The sequence below is a fragment of the Astatotilapia calliptera genome, chromosome 17, assembly GCF_964374335.1.
Source record: "Astatotilapia calliptera chromosome 17, fAstCal68.1, whole genome shotgun sequence".
Lineage (NCBI taxonomy): Eukaryota > Metazoa > Chordata > Actinopteri > Cichliformes > Cichlidae > Astatotilapia > Astatotilapia calliptera.
Genome location: NC_137438.1, coordinates 27,244,251 through 27,259,702, shown reverse-complemented (window position 1 = coordinate 27,259,702; position 15,452 = coordinate 27,244,251). Strand labels below are relative to the sequence as shown.

General features: G+C 41.0%; 1 protein-coding gene across 3 annotated transcripts in view; it reads right to left on the bottom strand.

Annotated features, from left to right (window-relative positions):
- anks1b (ankyrin repeat and sterile alpha motif domain containing 1B) overlaps positions 1 to 15,452 on the bottom strand; it is a 276,143-nt gene that overhangs the window by 158,510 nt on the left and 102,181 nt on the right. For 2 of the 3 annotated variants that reach the window (XM_026146086.2, XM_026146087.2), the window contains exons 5-7: positions 12,424 to 12,567; positions 5,664 to 5,739; positions 3,915 to 4,016 (exon numbers count right to left, since the gene is read on the bottom strand). In XM_026146086.2, coding sequence (XP_026001871.1) covers positions 3,915 to 4,016; positions 5,664 to 5,739; positions 12,424 to 12,567 — 322 coding nt within the window. Of the gene's footprint in view, positions 1 to 3,914; positions 4,017 to 5,663; positions 5,740 to 7,839; positions 8,113 to 12,423; positions 12,568 to 15,452 lie in introns of those variants that run through there. The other variant, XM_080291511.1, reaches the window with a different exon arrangement.

Below are 15,452 nucleotides of genomic sequence, written 5' to 3'. Positions count from 1 at the left end.
AACATGAACATCCTGTCTTGGATCAAAAATTCAAGCTAGTGCTGGTGTTATGATGGGGGGTCCAACTGGGCATTGTTTCAATTCAATTCAATTCAATTCAAATTCTTTATTGTCCCAAAAGGGAAATTAGTTTAGCAACAGGATAAAAGTAAACAAAAAATAATATAAAATGACAATAATAGTAGTAGAAAATCCCAGAACAGTTATATGGCATTTAGGAGACAGGATGCAGTACGGATAAAAGAAGTCTGGAGTCTTTTGGTCTTCCTCAGAGGTACCCTAAAACAGCGGCCGGAAGGCAACAACTCAAACTCACTGTGAAGTGGATGGTTTGAACAATTAACAATAGAATGAGCCTTTCTAAGCACATTTTTATTGTAAATGGCCAAAAGTCCATCTTACCAGCGCCCTGAAATTTTGCTAGCAGTTTTTACCAAAAGACCCAACCTCTTCTTATTCTTCACCGTCAGGTTACCAAACCAGGCAGCAATACAAAAAGACATCACAGATTTGATAAAACTTCTATAAAACAAAGACAACATCTCAGATGAGACATTAAAAGATCTCATTTTCCTTAAAAACAACAGTCTTTATTGAACTTTTTTAGTAATGGCATCAGCATGAGATCCAAAACACAGTTTATGGTCAAGTACCACACCTAGATATTTGAAACGCTCAACAATCCCAATATCAGCAGTTTTAACGATAGTGGGTGATGAGCTATAAGACTAAGAGGACTTCCTAAAATCAATAATCATGTCTTTAGTTTTTGACACATTTAGTGAAAGGAAGGAGTCATCACACCAATCCACAAAATCATGTTTAAACACCACAGCCTTGAGTATTGTTGCTGACCATGTCCATTCCTTTAGGACACAGTGTACCAATCTTTTAATGGCCGTTTCTAACAGGGTAACTCATCATTTCACAAACTCAAATCATATCAAACTGGTTTCTGGAACACTCAAATGTTCACCGTACTCAAAGGGCCTCCGCCGTCACCAGATCGCAATCCAATAGAGAACCTTTGGGATGTAGTGGAACAGAGCAATATTGAATCTGTGCCTCGAAAAATTCAGTAAGTGCTGAAGGCAAAAAGCAGGTGTAACCCACTACTGCTGAGGTGTACCTAATAAAGTGCTGAGTGTACATCGTGTAGTTTCAATAAAGGGCTTGAACAGAGTCCAATTCTGTTATGTAGCGGCGACGCAGACCATCTCTAAAGCTCACTGCTCTTCATTAGCAAAAAACTAATTACTCAGAAGTTTTAGATGCTGGGTTTGGGGGCCGCTTTATGAACTGAAGAAGAGAATTTTAGCCCATTGTTCACTATACCTTTAGCTGGTTAAGCCTCCAGAGGTAAGCATGTGCTGTTTAACTCTGCCTGACTGATGAGAATCACAAAAGAGAACTAAAACTAAAAAGCATTTCGGGGAGCAACTAGCTATGTGAAATCATTTTTCAAGATGTGTGGGTAGGTTCTTCGCAACAACAAACCACTTCCACTTCACATATGTAACTCTGAAGCAAGTAGAAGGATAATAAAGCAACAACTACATGTTAAGGTTTAAAACACAAGACAAATATAGACAATTTTCCCCGATTTTGTTATTTGTTTACGCCTCAAATTGTTGTCGTGCTAAACGTGAAATAGGAAACTTGAATCACTAATTACATCTAAATTGTTCTGCCCTTTGCATCGCTGTGCGTTCCCTGGTTTAATGTCAGCTTTCTGTCTGTTATTTTCTAACCGTGGACGATTTGTTACATTCCTGGGGCTCAGTCTCTGCTCCCCTTTCTATCTTTGTCTCCTAGTTAAGACTGTTTAGCGGTTAATTTAGGCTCTCCTCGTTCGCCTATCCCTCCAATCCTGTCTGTCTTTATCTCACTCTCTTTAAATCATGCGCAACAACACGCCTAACGTACACCCACAGACTACACAATGACAGATAGCGAAGGCCTCCAAGCCACAGATTAGAGCGTTCAAACTGAACCTCATAATCACTTCAGGATAAAACTGTCTTTAGAAGGTGCAATATGGAGAATCTTTGGGTCCGCGGGGACTGCGGCGCAAACTCACACAAACAAGCATTGGTTGCACACAAAACCCACTGCAGCAGGACAAGAGCCAAAACAGGGTTCTTAATAGCAGGTGGAATAAAGTGAAGACACTGAAAATGACAATATGCTTTTTTCTTTTTGGGCCATAAATTACAGTATACCTGGATATAACTGCAGTACTCCTCCAGCCACAATCATTTTGAAAACTCCTAAACATAGACTATAAACTGCGTATTAAAAACATTAATATTACCTTGACTTCACCCATTTGCAATTCCTGAGTTTAGTGTTATCACAGAAACAGTTGCCATATTTAGAGAAGTGTATAGGTGTATTGCATATTCATCACTCTCCACCATTTGCACTTAGAGCTGAAGAAGCGTCTCGGATGAGGGGTGAAAGGTTTTCACGAAACTTAAAGAAGTCCAGACGTTTTTCTTTCCAAGCTCCTTAGACTACTATGACGTGGATGACTGAGAACCTTCAGTTACATGTTTCAGATCAAAGACATTTTTGTATTAGACAAAGATAACCTGAGTAAATTGGTTATCTTTGTCCAGCATGGACAGCATGTCAAATCATCTTATTGGGATCAGTTCGGACTTTGCAAAGGCAATTCCAAAACCGTCTTCAGGACATGAACTGGTGGCTGGATTTTCTCCTTCATGAGTATAATTCATGGTTCCATCGATTATAGCAAGTCGCCCTGAAGCAGCCCTGAATCATCACACTACTGCCACCATGTTTGACTATTGGTGTGATGTTCTTTATATGAAATGTTGCGTCAGCTTTATGCCAAATGTAACGGGACCCAAACCTTCCTAAATGTTCAACTTTTGTCTCATTGGTCCACTGTCTGGCAGTAATTGGGCCACTTATTTAATGATTTAACAAGGGTTACTTCGGTTATCTTTATTCAATATTAAAATTTGTCTGATGATCTGAAACGTGAAAAAAAGTATGAAAGTATGAAAAATAGTATAAATCTGATAGGGAGCAGATGCTTTTTCCTAGCACTCCCACTTTTATTTTGAAACTATCAAAGGCAGAGTACACCAAGGACAGATCATCGACCACATCAGCCACCATAAATATGCATTTCTTGTATTTCTTAGGACGGAAACTACAGCACAAGGGCAAAAAGTCCACAAAGAAAGGCATCATTTACTTCACTCATCATAGCTCGTGGTTCTAAACTTCACAAGAGTAGAAACTCTTGTCAAAGCAGATAATTTTTTTAACTCATCAAAGCAAGAAAAGCAAAAATGAAACTGATGCCTGGGATGATTGTTGCATTCCAGTTAGCTGAGCCTTTTCCAAATTCAACCATCATTAAGGATTTTAACAAGGGATTTTCCTGCTTTGACAAGTTGGGATGTTTGAAACTACTATTAAATAGCAAAGCAACAAAATCCAATATGAAGATGTAAGTCTGACCTTTTATGGCATGCCAAGGTCTTGCTGCTCCTTCACAATGTGTGTCGATATTAGTATTCATTTATACACTGCTGGAGAACATCTATTATAAGGGTTCTTAAGTGGTTTAGATATGGATTTATTGCACAGTAGTCATCAGAAATACCATAGTGCTATTTATCCACTGAAACTTCCAGAATCTTATTGATAACAATCTTATTTAAAATCCAGCTAAACCAGTGAGACAAAGAAAATAAGTCAAGGCTAACAGTAACAGTGCATTCAAACTAAACACATACAGGAGCTTCCATTGTCGCTGGTGAACTGTTAAATCTTTCTTTTTGTTGTTATATATTTAGTGAACTTATATAAGATTCTTACACCTGAAATGCCCCACTTTCTCAATTCATCTAAATCAAAAGTGTGTGCGTCTTTACCTTGGATGAGAGCAGTGATCTGCTGGGATTTTGGTGCGGGATGATCCCTCAGAATCTCCAGAGCCGTTCTTCCTTGGCTGTCTCTTAGATTGGTGTCGATCCCTGACACACAAACACACCCAAGAAAACGTGCATAAAATACAAGAAAAAGAGGGGGAAAAGTCAACACCCATTACTTAGTCTAACAATACAGGACCTACTCAGGCTTGCTCATGATAATTCACCTTCACCGCAGATACACAGAACTAAACACATTCAAGCGCAGTATACAAAAATAAATATGAAGTCAGATCTGTAAACACACCACTCAGTCAGAAACACCAGGGAGCATTTTTTCCAAGATTATAACCCAAATGTTTTGTAGATGAATGCAAATTAGTCTCACACATACACATTCTTGCAATGCTAAGTCACAATCTCAGACAATGACACATAAAAAGACTGCATTCAAAGACTGATGCACAATATCAAATAGGCCATATGTGAAAATAAATGTCATTCCAATCGTTCTGCTGGGTACCATCAGAAATGTATCAAACTGTAATAAAAGGACATTTACACCTAAGTTAGCATTTCAGGTTTTTATTTTCCCTCCTTTTTCCTCCTTATTTCTCATGTGGTTTGTACATTTATAAATGAAGTCTGTAATGTGATTAGTGCTTCAAGGAACTGTAGATGTAAAAAAAACAGCTTCCCTGGCTTTTTTATTTATCGAAAATAACAAATGTGTTTAAAAGAAAAATGTATTATAATAATAACGGCTTGTTGTTTAATGCTCTTCATGTCCCAGAGTTGTGCTAAACTTAGCTTACTGTTTAGTAGCATTCAGTTTTTATTTAGTTGTTCTTAACTTTCTATTTTTAGCCTTTTTAGCCTTTATTTGAGCGGTCAGTAAATAGCAGACCAGAAAGTAGCAGACACTCTAATGACTGGAGGCCCCGCCAAGCTCAGACGTTGCAATGCTCAGAGAAAGTACAGAAATAACCACATTTACCTACTCAACTTGAATGTCACATGATCCTTTTCTGTGATACTAAAGGTTATTTCTTTGGTCAAAAAAATGACTGATGCTTACTTGATAAAGCAGTTACACCAACAAGCCATTCTCTACGCGTAGGCATTGAGGCCCATCCTACACCTCTACAGTAAACCCACCTACCGACAGGCAATATTTTTAGCTATATCGGGTTAGAGCTCAGTGACTCTGACAAGTACAGCCCTGCTTTGATCCAGGATGTTAATAAAATCAAGGCAAAAGGAACATGGCCACCCAGAGGAAATCCTGTAGGAAACAGGAAGTGCTGAAGGAAAGTAGGTGGAGGATGGCAATGATGTCAAAAGGACAACAGTGTCCAGGCTGTTTTAGTAAAAGTACTAACTATACCCACATGACTTTGAGCTACTAGTTAAGACAGGAGCTGTTCTACCTTCGGGAATCTTTTTCAGTCATTGCATAAGATGACATAAGACAACACATCCTAATTATGCAGTTGCAGAGAAACTGGCCAAAACAATAACAAAGCTTGAAGTGAGGAAGAATTTAGCAAACAGATGTTTGGAGTTCACCTGAGGGCAAACTGACTCACAATTTAGGGAAGGAGAGGGAAAACACAACAAAACAAAATTCCAAACATCTAGCCACAGGTTGAAAAAAAAAAGAAAAGAAAAAAAGAGGGAGAAACAAGGGAAACACACATATAAGGAAACACGCACAGTTTTTGTTTAGCCGGGGTATATTTATAGACCCACCTGAGTCAAGCAGAAGGCGAACAACATCCATCTTCCCAAAGAGAGCTGCCTCATGGAGGGCACTGCCATTCTCGGTCTACAAGAGACAGAGATAGCATTTGTGTATTAATATTAAGTCACTTTAACAATTCAAAGTGGAGACAAAAATAGACATCAAAACCAGAAAGCACAAGAGGCGTTAAAAAAAGAAAGGAAAGGGAACTGGGATTAAAAGGGAGCAAAAAGGCAATATTTTGATTTGATACAATCTTTTTTTTCCCCCCCTCGCTGGCAGTTAAATGAAAGAGATTCAGAGAGATTAAAACAAGTTACATTCCCTCGCCTCCAAACAGTGCGAGGCCACAGCGATTTCAAACCATTACACAAGCAGCAGGCGCCTGTGTGGAAACGTCCCACTTTCACCTCACCCTACGCTGGCCCGTATCAGCCTCCAGTCCAACTAATAGAGATATTACAGATATGATGCAACACACTGAAACCAGCACGGGGATGGTGCCAGTAAGTGTCTCATCCCGTATCAGCAGTGATGAGAGAGACGATTATTCTGACAAGGATACATTTAAAAAGTGCAACAACATAAAGAACAGCTGTTTAATCACACAGCCTGAGGGTGAACAGGACCAAAATAGCTAGACTTAAAGGTGTAGAATTTTTATGTTACAGCATCCTTTGCTGATGCTAATGACTGATATCCTAGGATGTGGAAACACACACATCGGAATGTTTTCCATACCAGCGGGCAGAGTAAGCAGAGTAAGCAGAGTAAGCAGCTTAAGAACAAACAACCTCCAAACAGTTCCATCGAGCACTTAAAGCCTCCTCCACTAATGCTCCACCCCACAGCCAACAAGACCCAATATTCACTATCAACATGCCAGACACTAGAGTACATCCACACAGGGTCTTTTTATAACAGATTCCCTTCCTGACAAAACCCAACAGATTTTTTTATTTAACTAAAGTCAAATCTATTTTAAATAACCTAAAGTTAAAATTTATTGGAGGGCCAGTACTGGGCCGATATTATTGGCCAATATTTGGTACTTGTTAATATATCAGTAATGGCATTTATTAAGGCACTCTGCTGTTGCAAACACACGTACAGTACAACTAGCTCCATCCTCCATGCTTCTCATGAAAAAGCGACAAATTGTCAGTGCTTGGGAGGAAGCGAAGCGTGGCTATATGTGGACAAGTTTTACATTTGATACCAAGGAAAACAGGATGCTTTGTAAACCACGTTGAGTAACTCTCAAGGGTAATAAAACAACAACCTTTTACACTTTATTCTACTATAATCTTATAATATTTAGTCTAAATTCTAACTAAAACGAAATAACTTTTTAGTCAAAGGACTATGACTAAAAAGTCAGATCTATAAATTGTCCTAAAAAGGTCCTATGTTGGTCGGACTCTACCAAATAGCGCGCAGTGAATTTGTCCACTGTATTTCTGCTTCAGTCAATTGTTTCCATACAATCAGAATAATTAGCAAAAATAAGCTACAAAAATAGATCAGGTCAATAGGTAGGGATGCTATTACTATGTTAATCATCATTCAGCTACTTGAGACTCACATCCTGCAGTCCAGTTGACTCATTCTGCACTTGAGATGAGCAGCAAGCTGGAGGGCCACTCCAACCAGAACCAACAGGAGGTAATGAACTGCTACTGCTATGCCTACCTCAGCAAGGACTATTAGGTGCAGCTGGGAAGACTTATACACACACACACACACACCCCGCTAATAAAGCCAAAAACACAACGTGTATATATATAAGGGAAACGCTGTAACTAGTTTTACTTTGATGAAGTTACTGCTATATAGCTTAACAGGACATCATGATCCTGAAGGTCTTTCTGGAACATTAAACATACTAATCTGTGTTGCTGGAAGCAATAGAGCCCATCGAGGATACTAAGGACTTCAACATACACAAAGACACGTGTTTCACACTCGCAGCCACACACACACACACACACACACACACATGCTGAACACGTTGCATCCTTCATAGCTGGCTTCCTGACAACACAGATGAAACCCTGGACTGAATAGAAGTCCCAGCCGTAATGAAGACAAATTATCTGGACGACAGCCGACACTGCCAGGAAATTCTGCTCGACGCAACACTACACCACATCAGTGTGATCGTCTTCTGCAGGAATACTCAACTTTTTCTGTTTCCCCTGACACAAAGGTGTTATCGCCACAGAGAAGGGATTGATGGCAAAATGAAGCTATAACGCCATATGCGACAGCTCCTCTGTCTTTTGAAAGTTAAAAAGGTCAAAGGCCCAGATCCCTCGGAAAAATCCCGCAGGTGTGAATCCAAAGTGGAAACAGACGAAATGTCAAATTTGTAGCGCCTGCGAGTTTATCACAATGTGGATGTCTCCCCTGCAAAACAAAATCTCTGCTGCCCTCATGCATGAAAGCGGAGGTTGTATCTCAGGAAGAGATCCACCCCCTATTCTAGTACACACATCTTGCCCTCCTGAACCTCCTTTACCACTTCCTGTCCTGTTTCCCATAGCGATTATGCAGTGATGTCATGAGGAATCAAGGAAGGCAGTTCTTACTCCGAGTTTCCTGGAATTGAAAGGCAGATGAATCGGTTTAACGACAGCACGCAGAAATGTAGCACTCACTGCTCATGATGGGACGACGAGGTAAATGTCTGAATGTGAATGCTCACATCATCCCTCTTACTTATGCTTGACAAAAAAATAGGACTCTATATTAATCAAAACAGCTGCACTGCAGGCAATAATGACCTAAAGCATATTTTTGTGCAAGACAGTGTTGGAAATAGCAGTCAGCTGTGTTTGTGAACAAAGATGTGTGTATCTATACTAAACTTTTGCCCTGTGTTGGCTATAGGTCACTCAGTGGCACGTTCCTCCATACTGTAGGGATTTCCCCTCATTATTATGGGAACAGACAGAGGATGAAAGAGTGTGTGAGAGCAAGAGAAAAAGAGAGGAGAAAAGAGAGAAAGTGCGCTGCATGTATAAATTATTCATCCTCGCTCACACAGACCTATATGGCATGACTCCAATTACTGACCTGTACACACACACTCTCTCTTTTACACACACACACACACACACACACACACACACACACACACACACACACACACGCACAATTTGCTTTCCATTCTTGGAATGCCATCTGTGAGTCACCCACAGCATCCACTCTGCACCGTCAACATTATAGTACAGTTCTGACAGTGCGGCCTTGCAGAAAATACAGAGAGAAAGAACGAGCGAGGCAAGAGGAGGGGGAATGGAGAAGAGCGGAAAGCAGGTGGGGAAAAGAGGACAACTCGACACTCGCTGTGTTTCTCACCTAAGTGGCATTAAAAAAGCCTTTGCTCTTCAGGGAAGCCATTAAGTCTGCTTGTTTACCTGATGTTATTGCAACTGAACATCAAATGCAAACAGCCACATGGGGCTTTTACAAAAGCAAAAACTGTATATTAAAGGGAGTAAGGTCCGAAAAGTGTAGCCAATGCTGTGGAATCATTATTGCTATATCCATCTTTTACGTGCAGTCTATGAGTAAAACCAGGAGAGTCCAATTACCGTGCAACACGGAGATTAAATGAAAACCCAATTTAACAGAAATGCCTACCATTACAGTCGAGCAGTGTTTGACCCGTTCCAGGTCAGGTGACATGTGTAGGCTCACTCTAATTGACTATCAAGTTTAACCAACCAAAGAGCCAATTTTACTCGCCAAGTGTGCAACAGCTACTCTCATCCAACGTATGATAATGATAGCTAATAGAGCAAAAGAGAACTCGATGCCTCTATGCATTATTTTCAGCAACAGACACGAGCGGAGCAAAAGTCAAGGGTAAACTAAGGAGACGATTTGAGATATCAGACTTGCAGCGCTCTTGATCAGTAGGTAGAGAGGAAAAGTAAGAAAAGGGGAGAGCGGAGGATTTGCAGACGTGTGAAGAGAGATGAGGCAAATCAAAGGCGTGTAGTGTTCATCTGCTCTAGACACATGGAGCCTCAGGCCAAATCCCTGCAGAGAAACACAGCCCTGCTCTTCAGATCTGAGCAGGCATGCACACATTCGGGCATAAACAGACACCGCAGCGTGTAACAAGGACAGAAGGCAGAGAAGATAGGTGCAGTGCCACTGAGTCATGCATATCCTCACTGTGAGAGCCTCACAGTGATTCTCATATCCAAGAGGTCAAACTGTTTTCATCCTTCCAGATATGGAATCCACACAGACACACATCCACGTCCGTGCCCATCAAATTCTTCTTTGCTACGCATTCTAATGGACGCTGTCACAGTACGGCAAAAAAGCTCATATTTGTCTTGTAGTCACAGACCCTCCTCCATCCACATGCTATTTATACTGTATATAAACTGTACTTTACACAGCCAAAAAAAAAAAAAAAAAGGGAGAACGTAGCATCTGTTACGCCATATGTCTCAGCAGTGAATGATAATAGAGTCAAATCAGATTTTGGCACCAGCAGAAGTTAACTTCTAGAGTCTCTCAGATCCACATAGCAACAGCTACACGTTTTAGATCCATAAAAGCTTCTGGGGCACTGAAGGAAATTTCCTATAAAGGCTTTGAAGGATTGTTTTGTCGCATATGTGTACAAACTCTGATCAATCCCTGTTTCTATAGCTTCTAAGCAGAAATGTCCCTTGATTAAGAATCAGCAGCTTTAGGGGGCTTTAGATTCTGACTGAGCTCTGAAACTCCTGGAGCTGCTTTTCGGCTTCGATTCTTCAATCCAACAAAACCAACTCCAGTAAAGAAGCGTGAAACAACAACGTCCAACACTGTAAAACAGAATTTTGAGCCTTTTTAAATAAAAACTTTCAGTTTTATCGTTGCAATTATTTAGTAAATCAGCATTTCTTTTTCATGTATAGATGTATTATTGAAATTGTGCATTTCTTTCTTATTTTAAGACACCTCAGGGATTAAATGTGTAGTTACTGATACTGACAGAAAAGTGGCATTTCACTAGTACAGCCTACGTAAAATCAAAGTGGGCTCTATATGCCATTTAATGTAAAATGAATTTCACATAGCTGTTTAGACCTCTGTCTTGTTTAAAAGCTCGTACCTGGACATTGTTTGCAGTGAAGTAATATTTCTGGTGAAAATGTTCAATTAAAAAAAAGTTAATTTGTTTAATAAAATATAGAAATACAAAATATGGACTTAAAAGTGGCTAATCCCAGTAAATTATATCCATACAGTGTCTGACGTTTATCTCCGATCAGGTGATATTGGCAGCAGAATAAGCATCAGTACTCCTCCTCAGGCATCCAAAGACCTCCATGCCATTTAAGATACAGCGCATGCAGTAAGTTCTGGGTCTACCCTGGGGTCTCTTAACAGCTGGCCACACCTGGAAAGACTCCAAAAGGTACTCAAGAGGCCTCCTGAGCTGCTGCCCGAACCACCTCAGCTGGCTCCTTTCCATACAAAAGAGCAACTCCTGGTTAGTGTAATCTCTGCCAAAAATTTCATAAGCCTTGTTCTAAACTACAAATTGTAAAAGGGAAATGAACTTTAGCTGCAAAGTATGCGTAATCTCATTCTTTTAGTCATCCATAAGCTTGGAACATAGAACAAGTCATAAATCCTAAGCCTTGTCTTCAGTCCACATTCTCTCGTCAAAAAACAATCCGATTAATGCTGACTTTGCAGGACTTCAGAACAAATACAACTGTTTACCAGCTGTTTTAATGAATAATGAATTTAACCTGGTTCTAAACTACACAACTTCTGTCACAATGGCTTGCACATTAGACACCAAAACCCCAAAGCCAGCATATAATGAGTGATGACCTTATAACAAGCTGTGAGATGTGAAAAGTATCTATAGTTGGTCAGCAGGTAGCTGCAGCAGTTAGCACTGTTGCCACATGAGAACAGCTGACAGCTGGGACAGGCTCTTGGATAAGTAGTTAAGATGCATGGATCTATAGTTGGACAATGAATGAACAAACAATCACAAGCGGTTTTATATTTTGAAATAATAGCGCCATTATTGGTACACATTGATGATCTGTCCAGATAAAAAACGAATAAGCCCACTAAGCCAATGATCAGCTGTGATGTTCTTCTGTGCCGGGTCAAAATAAAGCTTGTGGTGTGAGCAATCCAGTAATAAGTCCAAAGAGAACCGTTAACACAGTAAAGGGCTATATTTCTACATTTAAGACAAGTGATCAAAGTCAAACAGTTCAGCTTTTCTCCAGAGAAAGACAACAGTGCTCAAGAAATCAGCAAAGCGTGGCTGCATTTTGACAAGACTTCACAAAAGCAAATGGTCCAGAAAGGGTCGGGACTAAGTTGTATTTGAATCGCCCAGACAATTCAGAATACACAAAAAGACAAAATATAAAGGTGAGAAGAGCGGAGAGGTCCAAACATCGCATCAGAAACCGAGCAGTAATGAAGCTCCACATATTGTAACCGACACCGCGTTTCCCTTTCCTCTAATGAAAATATAAAGAGGTGTGTAAAAGGAGGGCCCTCTCTGGAACACCCTGTCCTCTTTCTTCTTATTTCTTTCTCTCTTACAGTCTGTTCTCCCAATTAATTATACATCCTTCCCCACCACCAAACCATAGGACCCATGTAACACATAAATATACATACAGTATATGCTCTCTGATCAGATGAAGGAAGCACATAGATTCAAAAGAAGAATTCGGGAGATTAAGTTTAAAAAGGAATGTGGTGGTGCCTTCTTACCACGCAGTTTACGTCCATGCCGGCCTCAAGCAGAGTCTGGATGGTGCTGTGGTGTCCGTTGCGGGCAGCCAGGTGAAGCGGAGTGTGTAGCCGAGTGTGACTGGTCATGAGATTGGGGTGGGCACTCACCAACATGCGCACCACCTGCCCACAAAAAACACAGCCACACGTTAATGACAAAAACAGCAAACATATAAAAACTAGGCCACTTGTCACCTTCTTACACCTGCTAAAAGCTAAATTGCACCAAACACGAATTTCAAAGCGAAGGTCAAAGGAAGGCCTTGCTTCATTTTGTAGCCATGTTAGCAGGATTAAAATCCAGAGCAGCCACCTTGGACCTTTTATTAATAAATAAAGCAATTATATTATTTGTCATCCAGAATTAGCGCACATCAGGCTTGTGTGGTTGGGTGTGGTCATTTAAAACAAGGCTTTGCATATCACAGCACATACAGGTCTTTTCTCTGTAAACCCTACAGATGATTGAGTGGGAAAATCGCAGTAGATCACTAGTTTGTGAAATATTAATAGACCCAGTCTGCAGAAACACTCATGCCCCATCCAATCATGCACCTTGGTTTCACATCATCCACTCGTCATTGGATCATCAACTGGAGAGGATGCTTGACGATGAGTTAGTGATGCTGTCCAGAACAAGCCTATGACTTAAAGTGTGATAATACTTTCCAAAAGGTTGATTCTGTTCATCTGGACGTAGCGTTTTGTGGGAGAAACGTTTCGTCACTCATCCAAGTGACTTCTTCAGTCTCAGCTGACTGCAGGTTTCCCCAACCTTATAAACAGTACATTTGCATAATGACTGAAACCAGCCCACTGAAGGAACAATGGGCTGGGAGGTCAGTTCCTTAATCTTAATTATGCAAATTCTCATGACCATTGATCAACAACCACTGACCAAAACCCACTGATCAAAGACCACTGATCAATGGTCATGAGTACCATTCACAGAGAGTTGGGGAATGGCTGCAATCACAGCATTGTAAGATGGTGAAAGATGTACCCTTAGGCCCCCTCCTCGATTCAGAGATGGTCTTTCCCTTTTCACGTAAATTGCCTCCTTGACTCTGCTCTCAAACCAGCGTTCCTCCCTGTCCAGGTTGTGTACATCCTCATGCTTGAAAGAGTGTCCACTGGCCTGTAGGTGTAAATAGACTGCAGAGTCCTGGCCTGACGAGGTGGCTCTTCTGCGTTGTGCCATCCGCTTCGCCAGAGGTTGTTTGGTTTCCCCGATGTATACATCTTATCAATCCTCCTGGCACTTAACAGCGTACACCAGGGGTAGGCAACTCCAGGCCTCGAGTGCCGGTGTCCTGGAGGTTTTAGATGTGTCCATGATCCATCACAGCTGATTTAAAGGGCTAAATGACTCCTCAGCATTTCTTGAAGTTCTCCAGAGGCCTGGTAATGAACTAATCATTTGATTCAGGTGTGTTGACCTAGGCTGGGATCTAAAACCTGCAGGACACCGGCACTCGAGGCCTGGGAGTTGCCTACCCCTGGCGTACACTATGTTACTCTGTTTGTGTCGGGGGACCCGATCCTTGAGGTGGACCAGTTTTTGGCGCAGCGTGTTTTGGGGTTTAAAAGCCACAGAGACCCGGTGTTTAGAAAAAATGCGTCTCAACTGCTCCGATACTCCTGACACATATGGGATCACTACAGGTTTTCGCTTGGGCAGCGGTTGTCCTTCTCTCCTGGATCGGCTGGAGCTTTCTTTAGGTGTCTTTCCAGCTTTGACAAAAGTCCAGCTGGGATAACCACATTTACTCAGGGCCTTCTTGATGTGCTGTTCTTCTGCCTCTCTGGCCGCTGTGTCAGTGGGGATGGTGTTCGCTCTGTATTGTAGCGTCCTGATGACACCCAGTTTGTGCTCCAGTGGATGATGAGAGTCAAACCTTAAATACTGATCCATATGCGTAGGTTTACGGTACACGTCAGCTTTTAGTGGTTGTTGATCAATGGTCATGAGAATTTGCATAATTAAGATTAAGGAACGGACCTCCCAGCCCATTGTTCCTTCAGTGGGCTGGTTTCAGTCATTATGCAAATGTACTGTTTATAAGATTGGGGAAACCTGCAGTCAGCTGAGACAGAAGAAGTCACTTGGATGAGTGACGAAACGTTTCTCCCACAAAACGCTACGTCCAGATGAACAGAATCAACTTTTTGGAGATTTACTTTCGTGGATGATTGAGAATGCATCAAGATGTAATAATACTTGTACTTTGGATTGCTTTACAAGTTTCTTCCTTAAAACAAGGCACAAATTTAAAATGTCCTATTAGTTGTTTAAACCTGCTACCAGCAGCTGTCATTTTACAGGACAAAATCAACAGTCCAGAAATGAGAAGTCTGCTTTAGTATCACCAAACTTTCTGTAAAATTTCTTTGCAAAATTCAAAATCATAAATTCAAGCTTGCAGTTCCTGATCTGCTTGACTAAGTGGGACGCTAAGTAAACACTGAAGATGGATTATCAGCAGGTATTTTTACCTTTTTCAACCAATCGTGAAAGAAAATATCCTTTAAAACTCCTGTCAAAAACGCCAATATATCTGTGGTAAGAGGCTTCTGTGCTTTTAACTGATAGTGAATGACGTTTGTTTAATAACTCAGCTCGCCAACACGCGGTTCTCTCGAAAGCTTCCTCCCTTTAATGTGCATCTTTGCGAGCGCGTGTGCGTGCACGTGTCGTAAACTTTTGCCCTGTGTTAGTTACATCTCCATGCAGCAGGAGCTTCCACCACAGGGATTTCCCTTCATTATTATGCAGAGAAAGGAGAGGAGAGAGAACTACCGTGTTGCCTTTATAAATTATTCATTCACTCAGACAAACCTGTATGGCTTGACTGCAATTACTCACCACCTTAGCAGAAAAAATTTGTGATTGCATTTGAACATCAGCAGGCACACGCCTCTGTGTGGGATTGCGCTCGCATGTGCACGCTTTTTGTCACATTTTTGTTACACTTCTTTGTGTCTGCCTTTCTGTGGAGTAAAGGCAG